The sequence below is a fragment of the Salvelinus alpinus genome, chromosome 6 (genome assembly GCF_045679555.1).
Source record: "Salvelinus alpinus chromosome 6, SLU_Salpinus.1, whole genome shotgun sequence".
NCBI lineage: Eukaryota > Metazoa > Chordata > Actinopteri > Salmoniformes > Salmonidae > Salvelinus > Salvelinus alpinus.
Genome location: NC_092091.1, coordinates 18,736,941 through 18,757,828, shown reverse-complemented (window position 1 = coordinate 18,757,828; position 20,888 = coordinate 18,736,941). Strand labels below are relative to the sequence as shown.

The window sequence follows — 20,888 nt, the reverse complement described above, 5'->3', positions numbered from 1 at the left end:
TCCTCTGTCATTGCTAGTGCAGGCAGCACTCGTTCCCTAATGCTAGAAGAGCTTTCCCCAGCTATGGTATGGGGGCTTTTACCTGTTATTATATTATGTTGTGTTATTAACGGTAATAAAATATGAAAAGATGCCAAATTGTCAATCCTGATCGGTTGTGACGGTGTCTGTCTAACAAGTGGTTTTGTCTTGGTCCACAATGACATATGATACGGCCTTGATCATTATCTCTGGTCTGTTACAATGACAGATTGGTAATTGGTGATCATCTACATGAGTCCAGTCTGCCAAATTATGTTTTCATGACTCCCATCAAAGAGAAACACCTCTCTGGTTGACTCAATCCTTCAAATGTATAATCCTTCTACAGAGATTAGTAAATGTCTGTTGATTTCTGTTTGGTTTTCCATCATTTGCAACGTAATTGAAATCACAACAAACTGAATCATGATGTTCCCAATCATTATAATCCATTTATCAGATTTGTAAAACAATTCAGAAAAATATTTTACCTCACAAAGTGTAAGTGCTTTCCAAGAAGACTACAGTATTAGACTCTCTCTCTCTCTCTCTCTCTCTCTCTCTCTCTCTCTCTCTCTCTCTCTCTCTCTCTCTCTCTCTCTCTCTCTCTCTCTCTCTCTCTCTCTCTCTCTCTCTCTCTCTCTCTCTCTCTCGCTCTCTCTCTCTCTCTCTCTCTCTCTCTCTCTCTCTCTCTCTCTCTCTCTCTCTCTCTCTCTCTCTCTCTCTCTCTCTCTCTCTCTCTCTCTCTCTCTCTCTCTCTCTCTCTGTCTATCTCTCTCTCTCGCTCTCTGTCTATCTCTCTCTCTCTCTCGCTCTCTCTCTCTCTCTCTCTCGCTCTCACTCTCTCTGTCTCTCTCTTCCACAGCTCTATCAGCTAATTTCAGAGTGTGTGAACCATATTCCGACCACAAGGGGCGCTACCACTTTGGTTTCCACTGCCCTCGTCTCTCTGACAACAAGACCTACATGTTCTGCTGTCACCACAACAACACAGCCTTCAAGTACTGCTGTAAGGAGACTGAGTTCCAGACGGTCATGCAGGTCAACCTCACCACCACCACAGACGGCTTCAAACACAAGTGAGTCCTATTCAGGTTTTGGCAGTGTATATATGGAGTGGTACTGTTCCTTGTCTGTTAGTATGCTAATTATTTTGATTCTATTATACAGTGTACTGTTATTATAAAATGCTAGGCTACTTACATTAGGTCGAGCAGATACCTTAAGAACATAGAAAAAGTTATCCGCAAGGAAACAGCCATTAGCTTCTCACTCACAATTGAGACATTTCCACAGAGAAAAAAGCCCTGGCCTTTAAATGTTAGTGATTGATAAGCTGTTAGCTCCCTTGACAATATCCCACTCATTGACACCATTTGACTGGTGCTCAAAGGGCACATTGACATTGATCTACACCTACAGAGAGAATAAGAACCCCAGCAGTGAAGAGCTGATGCTTTGTTACTGAGTGAGTGGGTGGGCTGCCTGCTGATGCCATCTCTCAGCAAAGTTTAATAAAGTGCTTTAGTGTACTGTATCTTACTATACTGTACTATAGTATAATATTCTATAGTATACTATAATACTGTACTACACTACAAATGTCGGTAAGACCAAGAAGCTGATTGTGGACTACAGGAGAAAGAGCAGAGACCAGGCCTCCATCCACATCGACAGGGCTGTAGTGGAGCGGGTCGAGGGCTTCAAGTTCCTTGATGTCCACATCACTAAGGACTTAACATGGTCCACACACACCTGCACAGTTGTGAAAAATTGCTCCAGCCACCCAAGCCATAGACTGTTCACTCTGCTACCGTCCGGCAAACGGTACCGGAACATCGGCTCTCGGACCAACAGACTCCGAGACTGCATCTATCCCCAAGCCATAAGACTGCTAAATAGCCATAAGAATGCTAAATAGTTAATTACATGGTTAGCCAGACTATCTGCACTGACTCTATCTTGCACTGACTCTATGCACACTCACAATACTATATACATTACACACACTATATACACGCTCACTCTCACACACACACACACACACACACACACACACACACACACACACACACACACACACACACACACACACACACACACACACACACACACACACACACACACACACACACACACACACACACACACACACACACACACACACACACACACACACACACACACACACACACACACACACACACACACACTTTTACACTGATCATTTGCTGCCGCTGCTACTCTGTTCTTTATTTTACTCTTATTATAATCTATCCTGATGCCTAGGTACATTACCCTGCCTTCAAGTACATATCTACCTCAAATACTTTATACCCCTGCACATTGATCTGGTACTGGTACTCCCTGAACATAGCTTCATTATTGTGTACTTTATTCCTCTTGTATTACAATTTTTCTTTTTATTATTATTTTTAACTGCATTGTTGGGAAGGGCTCGTAAGCAAGCGTTTCACAGTAAAGTCTACACCCGTTGTATTTGGCGCATGTGACACATTACATTTGATTTGACTACACTGCAATGCACTACACTACTACACTGCACTACACTATACTACACCGTACTATGACAGACTTAAATAGAAATCTTTCTCTATGTAGCCAACAGCTCCGTCTGCAGCAACCGGTTAGAGATCAGTAAGAGAAGAGATCAGTAAGAGACGAGATCAGTAAGAGAAGAGATCAGTAAGAGAAGAGATCAGTAAGAGAAGAGATCAGTAAGAGAAGAGATCAGTAAGAGAAGAGATCAGTAAGAGAAGAGATCAGTAAGAGAGGAGATCAGTAAGAGAAGAGATCAGTAAGAGAAGAGATCAGTAAGAGAAGAGATCAGTAAGAGAAGAGATCAGTAAGAGAAGAGATCAGTAAGAGAACAGACAGGCAGGAATGACCTCCCAGACTGGGAAGGAGCTCAGTAAGAGAACAGACAGGGAGGAATGACCTCCCAGACTGGGAAGGAGCTCAGTAAGAGAACAGACAGGCAGGAATGACCTCCCAGAGTGTGAAGGAGCTCAGTAAGAGAACAGACAGGCAGGAATGACCTCCCAGAGTGTGAAGGAGCTCAGTAAGAGAACAGACAGGCAGGAATGATCTCCCAGAGTGGGAAGGAGCTCAGTAAGAGAACAGACAGGGAGGAATGACCTCCCAGAGTGTGAAGGAGCTCAGTAAGAGAACAGACAGGGAGGAATGACCTCCCAGAGTGTGAAGAAGCTCAGTAAGAGAACAGACAGGGAGGAATGACCTCCCAGAGTGTGAAGAAGCTCAGTAAGAGAACAGACAGGGAGGAATGACCTCCCAAAGTGTGAAGGAGCTCAGTAAGAGAACAGACAGGGAGGAATGACCTCCCAGAGTGTGAAGGAGCTCAGTAAGAGAACAGACAGGCAGGAATGACCTCCCAGACTGGGAAGGAGCTCAGTAAGAGAACAGACAGGCAGGAATGACCTCCCAGAGTGTGAAGGAGCTCAGTAAGAGAACAGACAGGCAGGAATGACCTCCCAGAGTGTGAAGGAGCTCAGTAAGAGAACAGACAGGGAGGAATGACCTCCCAGAGTGGGAAGGAGCTCAGTAAGAGAACAGACAGGGAGGAATGACCTCCCAGAGTGTGAAGGAGCTCAGTAAGAGAACAGACAGGGAGGAATGACCTCCCAGAGTGGGAAGGAGCTCAGTAAGAGAACAGACAGGGAGGAATGACCTCCCAGAGTGTGAAGAAGCTCAGTAAAAGTACTCCCTGACAAACAGAAACATAGAGTGCTCTCTCTCGCGCACTCTTTCTTTCTCTCCTCTAATACCCTCTCAGCGGGTGCTCTCTATGGCCAGTTACACAGCCCCTCTGGCAGGTCAGGATATTTCATCTAGTGGCTGATAACATAATGGGAGGCCATTTCATCCTCCTCCGCTCTGGACTGCACAGCTGAAGTGGTGATATTTACCACTGGCCCCAGGTTAAACTGGCAATAGCTCTGGGTCTGAGACTCTGAGCGTTCTGTCTACTGTTAGGAGCATGAGTTATTCTAATATTGTAGCTTATGATTGGACCATGTACTGGTATTAGCAGGTGATGACTTCATGTGTATGCATTAGGAAATTTGCCTTGTTTAACGTTGTCTAACATTTGTTGTTGCTGTGTGGTGAGTCTGCTCTCATCAATCTCTCCACACAGACAGCTGTCCAAACAGTCCCCTTTGCTTACTCTAGGTTCACTTAAATACACTCCTGAATGGCCCCACTGCCCTTAAACAGACAGATTTACACATCACCATAGACTGCTAAGCTATGCAAACAGTCATCTATGTCACACAGGCCCGGCGAAGGAAGTGAGACAAGGTAAACAGGGGTTTTATTTGGGTTTGTTTGAGTGCAGTTGCAAAGCTAGTGACCATGGTGGGGTTATTATTCCTGGTGTTGTGAAATATCTACAACACCATCCAAGGAGCTATTTGGTCAGCATGTTATGCATTAGACCAGGGTTTCCCAAACTCGGACTTCGGGACCCCAAGGGCTGCACGTTTTGGTTTTTACCCTAGCACTACACAGCTGATAATAATCAACTAATCATCAAGCTTTGGTGTTCCCTCCATATGATAAACCTCACTTTGGCCGTAATATCCTCTCTCATCTGTCTTTCTTGGTCAGAATGATCATTTTAAGTGGACTTTGGAGTTTTGCATTGTAATAGGAATGGGTAGTATCTTCCTGGGTAGTCCCATTTCTAATGCACAGCTCTGCTCCGTAAAATCATCATCTTACTAACACATCCTCGAGACATTTATTACAAGTCTCATTCATAACGCTGTTCGTGGAGGTAGAGTGTAATTGGAAACTATTTGCACTCATTTTTACCTTGCAGCGATTTATGGATTGGAGAGTGAATCCCGCAAATGGTTTAATGCACCACATAAATCCTTATGGCGTGTAATACATTAAATGTGTTGGTGTTGAATACTGGGACAAAATATTGAAGAGCGATGAAGTTATTAAAATGTATAGGCTATGAGAGTCCCCTTTACATCTCAGTAAAGCACTTCCTTTACCGTAATATCAAATTACAAAAAAATATGCTTGAAATGCAACATAAAAATATTTTGAATTATATTTCACGCCATTCTCACTCCGTCTCTCTCTTCACCTATCTGTTTTCTACAGTAACTACACAGCCCTGGTAGGAGTGTGGATCTATGGCTTCTTCGTCATGGTGCTGCTAGCCCTGGACTTCCTCTACTACTCGGCCATGAACTATGAGCTGTGTCGGGTTTACCTGGAGAAGTGGGGTCTGGGAGGGCGCTGGCTGAAGAAGGCTAGGAGCCAGTGGCACCGGCCGGTCCCAGGAGAGGAGAGTGAGACCCAGAACCAGGCCCAGGGTCACCCCATGGCCCTCAGCCACCACCACCCCAGACACAGCCTCCGAGGCGAGGGCCAGAGCCCCACGCTCCTCCCCTACCACACACCGACCGTCTGGTGAGTCACCCCGGCACACAGTGGATGTCCATTCAGACTCATTGTGCATTATACAGTATGGACTTGTATAGAGTTGTCAGGATCAGGAAAGTAACACTTTTCAAATGCCATTTGGTGCTCATGATTTAATTATATACAGCAGAAAGCACAAGGGGGCCTAGCACATTCTCCCTCAGGGTTCATCACCTCGCGTTGTCTTGCTCTCTGTCTCTTTGAATGTTACAATGTTGCTAAGTGAAAGTTACCATAGCAAACCATCAGCACAATATTTCTCCCTAAGAAGAGATTTGGCATCTCCAGCATAGACCAAGTTTCAATACCGGGAATAATTCAGATTTATCCCTAGAGTCCCGGGAGCATTTGAAGCATTTAAAACACAGAGAGCGCTCCAGGACACACAAAATGTTGTCGAATCATAAACACTTTGTAACTGTATAACAAAAGCCAAATGACCAAAGTTGCTAAGCTTGCTAGATAACCTCCTTCAACGAATGACAGAATATCTCCCGTCTTCTATACAGATAGCAGATCAGCTAATGAATAACGGGGAGTGGAAATAGTTGAAATACCAACTCAGTTTTAAAAACTCTCATACCATTTGTTGATCACACATTCTCTACTGAAGCTCTAAGCAAGTATGAGACCGCGCAGAGTAGCAGGGAAATGTTACAGAGGTATCTTGACATGCATAGGCGAGAGAGGTGTTTTGATAATGCAACCTATGGATTACAGAATAAAGTTAGGAATGTTCATGTGAGACAGGAGTCAGGATTTTGGGTATAAGTGGGATTTGGACTGGATAGGAAAATAGCCTAGGCTGTAGGACGGGATAAGGTAGAATTTTCCCCTCATGCCTCTTGGAATTGTTAACAAACTTCATGTTTGTAACCAGGTTTCCATCCAACCGTTTTATGCAAGTAAAGTAGCCTACATGTTGGATAAAGAATTTCACAACAGGCCTGATGGGAACAGCTAATTTGTCTGTAAACTTTCCATATGTTGACAAAACTAAATACGCTAGACAAGGAGGGATCTGTTTGTGTCAGCAAAATGAATTATGTGAGAAATGGCGGTGGTCCAAAATGACACAAAACATTATTTACCATTTCATTACTGTTACAGTGCTATTTGGTTGTTAATTGGATTCGTTCCGACATTTCTTGATTTGTATAATTTTCTATTATTGTGTACAGTTGACATTTTACTGCATTGTTCAGAGCTAGTAACATCAGCATTTTGCTGCACCCTCTACAACATCTGCTAAACTGTGTAAGAGACCAATAAACTTCGTTTTGATTGCCCCCAAACGCTTCGTAGGATGATGGGAATCAGAAACACTGAGCCTCGCCACACTCTCATGCCCTCACCTTAAACACACACACACATACTCACTTGTGTCACATCTTCCCACACACACATGCAGTCACCTACTCTATACCATATCATGTCTCAACATGCTCCTTCAGTCACCACTTAGAGGAGGAAAGTGAGAGACAACCAATGGTATCTTGGAGACACACATCCAGCCTCGACCCACATATACAGTGCATTTGGAAAGTATTCAGACCCCTTTACTTTTTCCACATTTTGTTATGTTACAGCCTTATTCTAAAATGGATTAAAAAATAATAAGTCCTAATCACAATACCCCATAATGATAAAGCAATAACAGGTTTTTAGAAATGTTTGCAAATTTGCAAAATTTTTAAACTGAAATATAACATTTACAGAACTATTCAGACCCTTTGCTCAGTACTTTGTTCAAGCACCTTTGCCAGCGATTACAGCTTTGAGTCTTCTTGGGTATGACACTACAAGCTTGACACATCTGTATTTGGGGAGTTTCTCCTATTCTTCTCTGCAGATTCTCTCAAGCTCTGTCGGGTTGGAAGAGGAGTGTCGCTGCACAGCTATTTTCAGGTCTCTCCAGATATTAGGTTGATTTAAAGTCCGGGGTCTGTCTGGGCCACTCAATAACATTCAGAGACTTGTCCTGAAGCTACTCCTGCGTTGTCTTAGCTGTGTGCTTAGGGTCATTGTCCTGTTGGAAGGTGAACCTTCGCCCCAGTCTGAGGTCCTGAGCGCTCTGGAGCAGGTTTTCATCAAGGATCTCTCTGTACTTTGCTCCGTTCATCTTTCCCTTGATCCTGACTAGTCTCCCAGTCCCTGCCGCTGAAAAACATCCCCACAGCATGATGCTGCCACCACCATGCTTCACCGTAGGGGTGGTGCAAGGTTTTCTCCAGACGTGATGCTTGGCATTCAGGCCAAAGAGTTCAATCTTGGCTTCATCAGACCAGAGAATCTTGTTTCTCATGGTCCGAGAGTCATTTAGGTACCTTTGACAAACTCCATGTGCCTTTTACTGAGGAGTGGCATCTGTCTGGACACTATCATAAAGACCTGATGGTGGAGTGCTGAAGAGAGTGGTTGTTCTACTGGAAGGTTCTCCCTTCTCCACAGAGGAACTCTGGAGCTCTGTCAGAGTGACCATCAGGTTCTTGGTCACCTCCCTGACCAAGGCCCTTCTCCCCTGATTGCTGAGTTTGGCCAGGCGGCCAGCTCTAGGAAGAGTCTTGGTGGTTCCAATGTTGCAGGAATTTTTTGGTAACATTGTGGCTCAACACAATTGGAGCTCTACGGACAATTCCTTCGACCTCATGGCTTGGTTTTTGTTCTGAAATGCACTGTCATCTGTGGGACCTTATATAGACAGGTGTGTGCCTTTCCAAATCATGTCCAATCAATTGAATTTACCACAGGTGGACTCCAATCAAGTTATAGAAACATCTCAAGGATGATCATTGGAAAATGGATGTGCTTGAGCTCAATTTAAAATCTCATAGCGTCTGAATTCTTATTTAAATAAGGTATTTATATTTTTTTATATATATATAAATTAGCAAAAATGTCTAAACACCTGTTTTCACTTTGTCATTATGGGATATTGTGTGTAGATTGATGAAGGAAAATAATATTTTATCAATTTTAGAATAAGGCTGTAACATAACAAAATGTGGAAAAAGTCAAGGGGTCTGAATACTTTTCGAATGCACTGTATATCTGTCTTCAAGGAATTCAAAGAACAACTGGAAGAATAACCTCAATCAAAAAAAAAGTTATGTTAATCAGAACAAACTCAATCTTCATCAAAGGATTGGATCAACACAGTCAGAATATTAGTCAGAACAACCTCAATCTTCATCAAAGGATTGGATCAACACAGTCAGAATATTAGTCAGAACAACCTCAATCTTCATCAAAGGATTGGATCAACACAGTCAGAATATTAGTCAGAACAACCTCAATCTTCATCAAAGTATTGGATCAACACAGTCAGAATATTAGTCAGAACAACCTCAATCTTCATCAGAGGATTGGATCAATCTCTGTCTCAGACATTCTCTTGGTGTCGAGGAGCTGGCTTGTACTCAAAACACAGAGCTCTCACTACGAGCCAGACAGACGGACAACCAGAACGGCAGACAGACAGACACCAGTCCTCTGGCCAAGCCATCTCTCTGACTGTCTATGATAACTTAATGAGAGCAGAGATATGACAAATGGGTTTGTTGGCCGTGCCAGACCGTCAGAGTCAGGGTTCTGACACAGACAGAAGAGCTGAGACAGAATCTGTCCTAGCGGTGAACACATTCCTAGTAACTACCAGTGGGACATGTTCATAGGAACACCTGTCCATAGAGCCTGTCCTATTGATGAATATATGCCTAATTATACTGAACAAAATATAAATGCAACATGTAAAGTGTTGGTCCCATGTTTCATGAGCTGAAATAAAAGATCCTAGAAATGTTCCATACGCACAAAAAGCTTATTTCTCTCAAATGTTGTGCACAAATTTGTTTACATCCCTGTTAGTGAGCATTTCTCATTTGCCAAGATAATCCATCCACCTGACAGGTGTGGCATATCAAGAAGATGATTAAACAGCATGTGTAAACAACATGATCATTACACAGGTGTACCTTGTGCTTTGGACAATAAAAGGCCACTCTAAAAAGTGCCACACAACACAATGCCACAGATGTCTCAAGTTTTGAGGGAGCGTGCAATTGGCATGGTGACTGCAGGAATGTCCACAAGAGCTGTTGCCAGATAATTTAATGTTCATTTCTGTACCACTCTTATTTTCTTAGAATAAGATTAGCTTAATTATTTACAGAAATTCCCTGAGAACCTGCACTAGCACATGGTTATATTAACAGTATTGCATGTAGCCTCATTTTGGCCAGCTAAAAGCCTAACCACCGATCAAGCAACAATATTGACTAAATGTTCAAACCCTGTTGCTGCAGGACTATTTTGCTGTGACAATACTGGTCAAGCACCTGTGCCACCAGACATGTCCACAGAGGCACCTTGTTAGAGAGAGCAGTCAGTTCAGTCTGAGACGCCTCATCAGCCTCAGTCAGGGATGCTTGACTCCTACTGGAAACAGGCCAGCTTCACACAGAACATAGGGTCTTTGAAAATGGATCAGGTTGGGTCAGGATTCACATTGTGGATAAAAGACAAAGTAGGCCTATAGGAAGGTAGCATCCATAGGCTACCTGATGGTAATACATGCTGTTGTAATAGATGATTGGTAGTGAAGACTTTGCATTATGCATTATGACTCCGTCAGGTTGTTATGGATGTGTTAGCAACAGTATGATCTTGTTCTGAAAATAAAGATGTAATATTTGACAAAAAATTGTATTGTATAGAGTAAGCTGAGTTTGGCTTAGGAAGTTCAAAGCGAGTGCTTTCAGAAAAGTATTCATTTGTATGACATTTTCATAATCTGTACAAGTTATGAATAACAAATCATGTTTTCTACCAAATGATACAAACATTGAGATGATACTGAGGCTAAAGGCTCTGTTCAATCACAAGCTGTTTTTCTGGTATGAGATGAAAATAACATTGTTATTGTCTTACACTGCAAATTCTGTAATCGGATGTGACTGAATAGGATCCAAAGTGTGTTGCCCAAATAAATACACAAACAATGCATCATCATCAGATGGTCTTGAGTTAAGTTGCAAGCGATAGACCCGTAACCCCAGCGACAGGGAGTATGATGGGTAATGGCTGAGAATTAGATTCATACTTAGAGGAACATCTGTTTGTTGGTCGGATGTAAACCAACAGAAATAGGGGTCAAAGGTCACCAAATTGAAGCATAATCTACAACCATTTTTTTTAACCATTATTTAACTAGGCAGATCAGTTAAAAGCAAATTCTTATTTTCAATGACGAACAGTGGGTTAACTGCCTTGTTCAGGGGTAGAACGACAGATTTTTACCTTGTCAGCTCGGGGATTTGATCTTGCAACCTTCCGGTTACTAACCCAACACTCTAACCACTAGGCTACCTGACACAACAATACTTCCGCAAAAGTATCAGATCATTTCCCTGCATATATTTCTTTGTGGGGAGGAATTGCAGCATGGCAGGTTAATGTGTGGGAACACTGTTTACCATAAACCCAGCTAGCAGATAACGCTGTGAGACTATATGTTTCTTAGAGCTTGGTGAGAGCATGGTGGTCGTATGGTTATTTTGCATACAACCTTCCCACAACGTTCTGGGAATGGTGCAGGATACCCAGCTAGCACATAACGTTCTGAGAACCATGTTTCTTAGGTGGGAATTTCAGTACATAACGCAACATACATAACTTACATCATTTTCTACAGGTTTCCTCATGGTTCTATTTAAAGTCATGATCTCAGAACATTCAGAGAGTATTAAGAAACAATGTTCTGTGGGAATTTCAGTACTTCAGCATAACGTTTTTCTACAGGTTTTCTCATGGTTCTATTTAAAGTCAAGTTCTCAGAAAATTAAGAAAACTTTCCACAAAAACCACAAGAAAACATTAGTAATGTTCAAATAAAGTTCTAAGAATGTTATTTAAAAACATATACATTCCGTTTTCAGTCCCAACAAAACTATCTCTATCCTCTATCTTGTTAAGTGTGTGATCTTATTGAGTGCTTGTTTCCTTTGAAATGGGGTCTGTTTGAATAGACAAAAATTAACAGCTTTGTATGAGTTAAAAAAAACATTGCATGCTCGCTCCATCCTGTTGGCGCAGTGGACTAATTCCATGGATAGAGAACAGAAGAGCATTGGTTTAAATCTCACTGACTTTACTAAGTCTTTCTGAAACATATTCTGAGAAGGTTATTTAATTACCTTCAAATAACCTAGAATTTCCATTCTCAGAACGTTAATAAAACCTCCCAGGAACACTTTCAGGGAACCATAGTAAAATGTTCTCAGAACCTCCCTGCAACCTAAAGATTAACGTTACCGGAACAGGCAAAATGTTCACTCCGCTTCTCAGAAAGTTTAAAAAACGTTCAGTCAGGAAACTTATGGCTTCGTTCCCAGAACCAATGGAAACCAAAAATGTACGTTCCTACAACTTCTAAGGAACCAAATTTTCTAGCTGGGATTCTACTTGAGAAGGCTGTTATGTGTGCACAGACTTAAATCTGTTATTGGCTCAGCGTAGGCGGTCTGGGAATCTGATATTACTTTCTCTCCATGGATAGATTTATAAAAATTCTGCTGTTCAGGTATTGAAGTCAGCCTAAACAAATACAGAATGCTTAACCAGGTACTGTATGTTCTAGCTAAAAGGAAGAGTCGCAATGCATGGATGAGCAGAAAGCACAATCAGTTATTCATGCACAGTCATGTATTTACAGGAACCGATGGGTCCAATATAGATAACAGACAACAAGTCCCCGTTGGTTAAGTGGAACAAATAATATGCACAGTGGGATCATGACAGTATCAAGTATGCCATGATTGATAAGAAGCTGTGGACTATATTGGCTCATAACAGGAAAAAGATCCCAGGCTTTAGTATGCTTTCTTTGACAATTTGTGCATGGAGAGCACATGAGCACATGGCCACATAACTGATATATTTTTGACATTGTGGTCCACTGGGGCCCTGTAGCAAGCCTTTACACAGCAGTAAACACACACAGCTGTTCCTGGAAGCTCCCAGCACAGCGCAAATAAAAAACACTCAGAGCTCAATAATGAAACAGGATCTCCTCCTGACAATTACAGATGTAGGATCTTAATTTGATCACCCTGTTGCAGGATAACTTTCAGGAAATGTAATACTTGCAGTGTATTTTAGGTTTGAAAACGCTTCTGACGTTTGTAATTTCCATTTAGAAATTTGACTTGATTTCCCCTTACAAAAAAAGGATCAACCCCTACAAAAATGTCCATTCATTATAATGCCAATAATAATTCACATTTGCTGTTGCTGTAGGATTATTTTTCTGCTACAGCAAACTGTCTTAAATTAAGATCCTACATCTGTACAATGTCTCAGATCTGGTTAGAATGTCTGGTCATATTAAGACCAAGCACCACATGCTGAAATTACATTTTTGCATCTACCTGTCAGTATTTATATTTGTTTGTAATATTAGTATTTTCAAAAAGTAAACATAAAAATGTCAAAAAAATTGATTTTTTTTTTATTTTCTTTAGTTTATCATACTACCGTCATTAACATTTTAATGCATTTGAATCACTTTAAAATGAACATACACCAATCATTTCAAAGCTCACTACATTAAAGGGTCAATCAGCAGTTGAAACAATAATAAAGTGTTTTCTCTGCCCCGGTTTTTATAAAAAGCTAAGGGATGGGGCTGGAGAAATTGAACCACTTTCAAATTCATAGAGAGTGCCCAGGGGTGGGGTGATAACCCTTAACTCTCTTGATACCATTGGATCGCACATGTGTGATGGACCCCTTACCAGAGAGAGGTCCTGGATTCAGTTTTGGGATGTTGGCAGATTGAGCCTTCCCTTCTCTATGATTAGTGCTGCTCTTTTGATTCCTCATGTTCCCATACTGATACTAACTTAGTACGATGCCTCAGAGCATCATAAAAAATAGCTGAACTGCAATATCATTTAGGTCAGATACTAGGTTTTAGGCTTTATAATACAGTATGTGAGCGACGATCAAGCTGCTCAGGGCTTGGTGTGTACAGATGTAGGATCTTAATTTGATCACTCTTTAGTTGCTGAGAATTTTCCTGTACAGCAGGAAATGCAAACTACTGTAGCATCGACAGTGTGAAAACTGAATAGGCAGCCAGCAGCATTTCATATCATATTAATGCATGTTAACCATAGTGAGAGATGAAGCTCTATCTCCATGGTGATTATCACCAGAACATTTGGCATCGGATCACAGCAACCAGGCCCGGTGCCATATGGACCACCCACCTCCTGGGTGATGCCTGCCTGCATGCCAGGCTGCCTCACCAGGCCAGCTAGGGTCATCTATAGCAGAGTCGACCAAACGAGGTGGCATCTGTCACCACAGTCATAGGCCCTGACTCAGAGCTGAGCCGTCTGCCTGACCGTCACCTGACAGCCATTTCCAGTCAGGTCTCTGTGGCTAAGATACACAAAAGTATGTGGACACCCATAAAAAAAATTGTGGATTTGGCTATTTCAGCTACACCCATTGCTGACAGGTTTATAAAATCAAGCACACAGTTATGCATTCTCCATAGACAAACATTGGCAGTAGAATGTCCTGCACTGAAGAGCTCAGTGACTTTCAACGTGGCACCGTCATAGGATGCCACCTTTCCAACAAGTCAGTTCGTCAAATTTCTGCCCTGCTAGAGCTGCCCCGGTCAACTGTAAGTGCTGTTACTGTGAAGTGGAAACATCTAGGAGCAACAACGGCTCAGCCGCGAAGTGGGAGGCCACACAAGCTCACAGTCGTCTGTCCTCGGTTGCAAAACTCCCTACTGAGTTCCAAACTGCCTCTGGAAGCAACGTCAGCACAAGAACTGTTCATCAGGAGCTTCATGAAATGGGTTTCCATGGCCGAGCAGCCACACACAAGCCTAAGATCATCATGTGCAATGCCAAGTGTCAGTGGAGTGGTGTAAATTTAGCCGCCATTGGGCTCTGGAGCATTGGAAACGCGTTCTCTGGAATGATGAATCACGCTTCACCATCTGGCAGGCCAACAAATCTGGGTTTGGCAGATGCCAGGAGATCGCTACCTGCCCGAATGCATCGTGCCATCCTGTTTTTCATGGTTCAGGCCCCTTAGTGCTGTAGCGTTAAGGGAAATCTTAACGCTACAGCATACAATGATATTCTAGACGATTCTGTGCTTTCAACTTTGTTGCAATAGTTTGGAGTAGGCCCTTTCCTGTTTCAACATGACAATGCCCCCATGCACAAAGTGAGGTCCATACAGAAAAGTTTTGTAGAGATTGGCGTGGAAGAACTTGACTCGCCTGCACAGAGCTCTGACCTCAACCCCATCGAACACCTTTGGGTTGAATTGGAACGCCGACTGCGAGCCAGGCCTAATCGCCCAACATCAGTGCCCGACCTCTCTTATGCTCTTGTGGCTGAAGTGGAGGCAAGTCACCGCAGCAATGTTCCAACATCTAGTGGAAAGCCTTCCCAGAAGAGTGGAAGCTTTTATAGCAGCAAAGGGGGGAACCAACTCCATTTAATGCCCATGTTTCTGGAATGAGATATTTGACGGGCAGGTGTCCACATACTTTTGTCATGTAGTGTATCATATCAGCAAGTCTATCGCCTGGCAGTCTGGTTTCTGATTCATCAGATGGTCAATGTATGGTAGGTACATTGCTTTGACCAAACTTGACCATACGGCAACATACACACTAACAGCAGTCATCTGCCTGCCAGACTACCTGAGCAGTGTGCCATAGTAATCTGATAAAGATACCACTTACTAATGCCAGATTCTCTCCAGAAATAAGCTTTGGGCGCTTCAAAAAGCTTTCATGTCATTTCTTTTGTCTCCAAAGCGTGTGTCTATTTCCTGCATATTCACATGGTATCTTTGAACCACAACTGCAGTTGAATGGGTTTGCGTGGAAACGTTTGGGTAGTAAATAAATTAAATCAAGTGAAGTCTGCGGTGTGTGTGTGTGTGTGTGTGTGTGTGTGTGTGTGTGTGTGTGTGTGTGTGTGTGTGTGTGTGTGTGTGTGTGTGTGTGTGTGTGTGTGTGTGTGTGTGTGTGTGTGTGTGTGTGTGTGTGTGTGTGTGTGTGTGTGTGTGTGTGTGTGTGTGTGTGTGTGTGTGTGTGTCAGTGGAGGCTCTTCAGAGGAGGAAGGGGAGGACCAGAGGGGGGGCGGGGGGTGGAGCAGCAGCATGTCCAGCATGTCCGGGGGTGAAGTCTGCTAATGATTGTTAAATTGTAAAAAAAAATATATGAATATATTGTTAAAAAAACTAAAAACAGCCGGGTAGAGAGGAAGCACCATGGAGAGGAATGGTTGTTGCTTTTATTGTTCACTCCATTGTAATTTAAAAAAGATAACAACAATAATAACTGGCCTTGTTCAATGCAAACATACAACAGAGGAGAACGCTGAAACTAGAGTATAAAGCATATGTCTAATTCATTTAGTTGGTTGTACTGTCAATACCATCGTTATAAGGGTTTTAATAGTGTATCACTGTCTTTTTTTCCATTCAGAGTGAAGCTGCAAGAGGATGAATGAGTAGAAGAGTAGAGAGCAGCGACGCCGGGCAGAGGATAGCACGGCTCAGACACCTGTCTCTGTCTGGCTGGATTATTGACACAGTAACGCACCACAGGGTGGCTGGCCCTACGGAAGCCAGTGGCTAGCTAGCAGTTCCTGCTCACCTCCATTCCTCTGAGCTCCTACACACAGGGCTATGGAGGATAGAGTATGACGAAACGTCTAGACTACGACAGAAGGCCCAGGTGGATGGAGCTGCTGCTACCCAAACACTGCTAAGGAACAGGCCACAGGCACTGAAACTGACCATGTATACCCCTGCATGGGCGGGGACTGTCCTAATAAGAAACCAATGGAGACTTGAAATGAACTGGATAAAATGATGTTACAGAAGAGGGGGCTTTGTTTGATTTGTGTGTTTGAGTGTTGATTGCACTTGGTTGCTGTGTGGGGTTAAGTTCAGTAGTAGTCAGAAGAAGTTGTGGGAGTACTGTATCTATTGGGGATTCATTTAAAGTAAACTAGTCAGGGACTTTCTATGAGTGGTAAACATCCTAGACGATTCACCATGGAGGTTGACGCTGAGCATCTTGAAGACAGACAACACTATTTTGCTTCAGCGACAAGTGACTCACCTGAATCGAGAGATATCTCTATTCTAGTGTCAGCCTGTCTTCAGAAAAGGCCTTTGTGTGTATTTTGTGATCTTATTATTTTTCTAATTAAACATAAGTTGGTGAAGTTTCCTCTACTACAACCTTCACAAACTGATGTCCAGTCCTTTTCCTGTCCAGGCTTTAGTTAAAGAGACCCATTAGGAATAATGATAAAAATTTATATTAATTTGGTTCATTTAAATTATAAGCACCAATGTACCATACCGGTAATAGCCAATCTTATCAGCAATAATGTACAGCATTGAGAACCCTGACCTAAATGAGAACATAGACCATCTCACACACAGAGCAATCACTGAATTGAATCTGAGTGCTACATCCCAAATGGCATCCTATTCCCTATATAGTGCACTACATTTGGTAGGGCTCAGGTCAAAAGTAATGCACTATATGGGGAATAGGGTGCCATTTGGGATGCAGTCCCAGGCTCTCTCTGCAGGATAGATTTAATCGCAAGGTGAAGTCTATGGAAAAGACATATGTCAACATAATAAAACCTTACTGAACACAGTGGTCTTCCCCTTCAAGCCACCTTGTCAGCTTAGCAATGAGCAAGAGTGGAGTGCAGACAAAATAATCACTTCAGTGAAAAAGAAAGGTGTTAGCAACCGCACAGGGATGCAATAAAGCTGTGCTCAGCGCTTAACTAATTGCTGACATATACTGTACTTTCTGATTGATAAATAAAGTACAGCCTTGTTGTGTTGGGAGGGGGGAGAGAGAATAAAGCATATGTTTGTGTCAGCAGGCTGGGAGGGGGAAGGATTGTGATGGAGGAAGACAGGAGGTCCGCTCGTAGAGAAAAGGGTTCCAAAAGGGTTCTGCGGCTGTTCCAAAGGAGATCCCTTTTTTGTTCCAGGTAGAACTCTTTTGGGTTCCATGTAGAACCCTCTGTGGAAAGGGTTCTACATCGAACCAAAAAGGTTTGTACCTGGAATAGAAAGGATTCTACCTGGAACCAAAAGGGGTTCTTCAAAGGGTTCTCCGATGGGGACAGCCGAAGAACCCTTTTTGGTTCTAGATATCACTTTTTTCTAAGAGCGTATACAGTGCAGTACAGGGGTGTGTCTCTCTTCACTCTACCCCGATTCTGCAGCTGTAACCTGGATATCTGGCAGCTGCACAGCCAGTACATTACGTGCAGAGAATTCCTGGACCGTACCAACCATGCAGCAGGCAGTACACTGCAGTGTCCTTGGTAGGGGCCAATAAAAATGGCAGAAATATACACACTTCTGTTTGGAAGAGACTGGAATTACCACCAACTCTCCTGGCCAGCCACTAGGCAGGAGGAGCAGCACAGCTATCCCCCAAATTCTAACAGAGCAATACTGAAAAAATTGTTTTGTCATTATCTGGATTCATACGTTCACTGAAGTCTGCAGGCCCCTAAAAATACACTGGATTTGTACAACCATTTTACACATTTCTGTTATAAGAATGACCCTTGCTGACATTATAATCTGTTGTAATCAGCAATAAAGTTCAGATTTGGTCAGTTTGAGTTAACTTCCGTACATTAAAAGGCTACAGTGTAACTGCGTGGTTGCTCCAGCGGACTTGTATCCTGTGCTGACATGTTTCCAGTTTCAACGTTTATTCTCCACGTGCACAGGATACCACAGTACAGAGACATTCTTACTTAAGAGCTCTTTCCCAACAGTGCAGTACTCATAATATGGTTAATCATAGAAATATATCATTTTTAAAACACAAGAAGTGCGATATAAGTTGACTTGTACCTAGTGCTGAGATAAGATGTGACCAACTGAAATAATTGGGTTGGACTGGACTGGCAAGCTATTTCTTTGTATCTTCCTCTCTTTCCTTCCTTCATTTCTTCCCTCTCTCTCTACCTCTCTCTCTCTGTCACTACCTCTCTCTTTCTGTCACTCCCTCTCCTATCTCTCTCTCCCTCCCCCTTTCCCACTCTCCCCCTCTCTCTTCTCTCTCCGCCGCTCCCTTCTTCCGTCCGCCACCTCCTTCCCTACCTCCCTCCCTCCCTCCTACAGAAAGTGAGAGAGAGAGCAGTGGCAGCAGCTAGGAAACTGGGAGGAGCAGGAATTTTAAACAGCTGCTGCAATACAAAGGGGATTTAATTGGGCTCAAAGCAGGGGAAATGGCAGAGATCAGATATGCTAGGAACACACGTCTCCTCTGGAGCCACAGTGCTGTGCTGCTGTAACAAAGCAAAGCTACTGTGAGTAGGGAGTTCCTTTTCCATCGACAATATGTAGTCGTGATAAATAGGGAAATGCCCCTTCCCTAGCAACCCACTGGGCACAGACTTCAGTTAAACGTCTAGTAAACAACAGCTGTGGACTAACAGTGAAATACTTATGGTCCGTTCCCAACAGTGCAGAGAGAAAGAAAATAGAGAAATAATACAAAAGTAAAACACGTAATATTAAAAGTAATAATAGATACATAATGAGTAACAATAACTTGTCTATATACAAGGAGGACCAGTACTGAGTCACTGTGCAGGGGTACGAGGTAATTGAGGTAGATATGTACATATAACTAGGAATAAAGTGACATAGTGAACAGTAGCAGCAACGTATGTAATGAGTCAAAAAAGTGAGTGCAAATGGGTCAATGCAGATAGTTAAGTAGTTAACCAAATAGCTATCAGGACTAACTGTTTAGCAGTCTTATGGCTTGGGGGTAGAAGCTGTTCAGGGTGCTGTTGGTTCCAGACTTGGTGTATCGGTACCGCTTGCTTGAGGTTGCCGTAGAGTAAATCTCCACCTGTACAAAGAAGCTTTGTAGTGATTTGTCGGTACCTCACTGTGGGTGTGGTGGTGGTGATGATGATAACGTGCACCACGTTCTGTCCTTGTAATCCACTACAATGTAGAGTTATGAGTTGAATTGTTTCTGCACTTGTTAACTTTGTATTGTTCCACCAGGGAGAAATAAAGTTGTATCTTTTCCAGTGTGTTTAAACATTTCTGTGTGTATGCTGCTCTTTTTTCAACTCAGAATCTCAAAGCCCAAAACATAAAAGTTGAATAAAGTTTGTTTCAGACGTTGTGTTTGGCCAGAGCATTCTGTCTGAGTCAAAGCAGTGGCCTGTAGCTGCCACCCCTGGCCTGGTGAATCACACAACCCAGGCAGCCAGACTAGGACCTGAGACATCATTAAGGCCAGGAGATGACAGGCCAGACAGAAGCAGACAGACGGAGACACAGACAGTCATGTCACGCCTAAATACCTTGTTCTAAATTAGAATCCTGTCTGCCACAGCTGAAGAAGGGTCTCAGATGCCAGAGTATCCAAGGAGATGGCAAGGTTTGTTAGCAAAAAGTATTTTCAGCTTTTTCATTAATCAGCTTTCTCTCTCCAAAATTCTCCATGTTTTACCTCCGACTCTGTTCAATACGCATTTTCTCTCCTCTCCTCATCCCACCAGTCTGTCCTTCACTCTCTTCCTTTCTTCCTTTTCTTCCTCTAAACACATCCATCTGCCTTGCTCCCCATCACTTCCACATTTCCCCAGACCTTCCTCCCTCTCTGTTTCATTGCTATGATAGCATTATTGTGGAAAAAGACCTGAGGGACAAAGACTTTATAATAAACAGTGTAAGCTAGTTAATCCCATTCATCACTATGAAAAACAAAACATTTCTTAGATCTCCCACTGTTCCAGAGGAGCAGGGCTAAGCATCACTCTGGCTGCTGGCATGATGGCATCCATCTATCAAAACCCCATTAGACTGTCCCATCACTAGCATCTACCACCCTGCCCACTCAGCCCTCTCTGAGGCAGGCAGAGAGCCCTTCTGTGGCGCAGAGCCCACGTTAAGTGGATCTTAATGTTGCCATTTCATGCCATTTGTCTAAATGTAATGTGATAAAGCCCATTTGGATGGCCCTATCCGGCCCACTGTTATCAGATTATCATTACAGTGCCATTGGTGATCAGATGTCACTCAAAGAGGGAGGCACCCACAGGGGGTGGAGAATAGAGAAGAGGGTAGGGGGAGAGGGGAGAGGAAGGGGAGAAGAGTAGAAGAGAGGAGAGCTGAAGTAGCCGATTGTGAATTTCGGTAAACTAGTCAAATTGTCTCCCTTACTCAGATAACTTTCATGTGTAGATGAATATCTTTATAATAGCACCAAGCATAAACAATAAATATTGTAGCTATCGTTGCACTGCCTCCACAGT

The 20,888-nt window shown here is 42.9% G+C and overlaps 1 protein-coding gene across 2 annotated transcripts in view; it reads left to right on the top strand.

Moving 5' to 3' along the window:
• Nucleotides 1-19,668, top strand: part of LOC139578291 (protein shisa-like-1a) — a 43,116-nt gene extending 23,448 nt beyond the window's left edge. Inside the window, exons 3-5 of one of the 2 annotated variants that reach the window (XM_071405697.1) lie at nucleotides 887-1,100; nucleotides 5,182-5,493; nucleotides 16,034-19,668. In XM_071405697.1, coding sequence (XP_071261798.1) covers nucleotides 887-1,100; nucleotides 5,182-5,493; nucleotide 16,034 — 527 coding nt within the window. In that variant the 3' untranslated portion in view covers nucleotides 16,035-19,668. Of the gene's footprint in view, nucleotides 1-886; nucleotides 1,101-5,181; nucleotides 5,498-16,033 lie in introns of those variants that run through there. The other variant, XM_071405696.1, reaches the window with a different exon arrangement.
• Nucleotides 19,669-20,888: the final 1,220 nt, after the last annotated feature.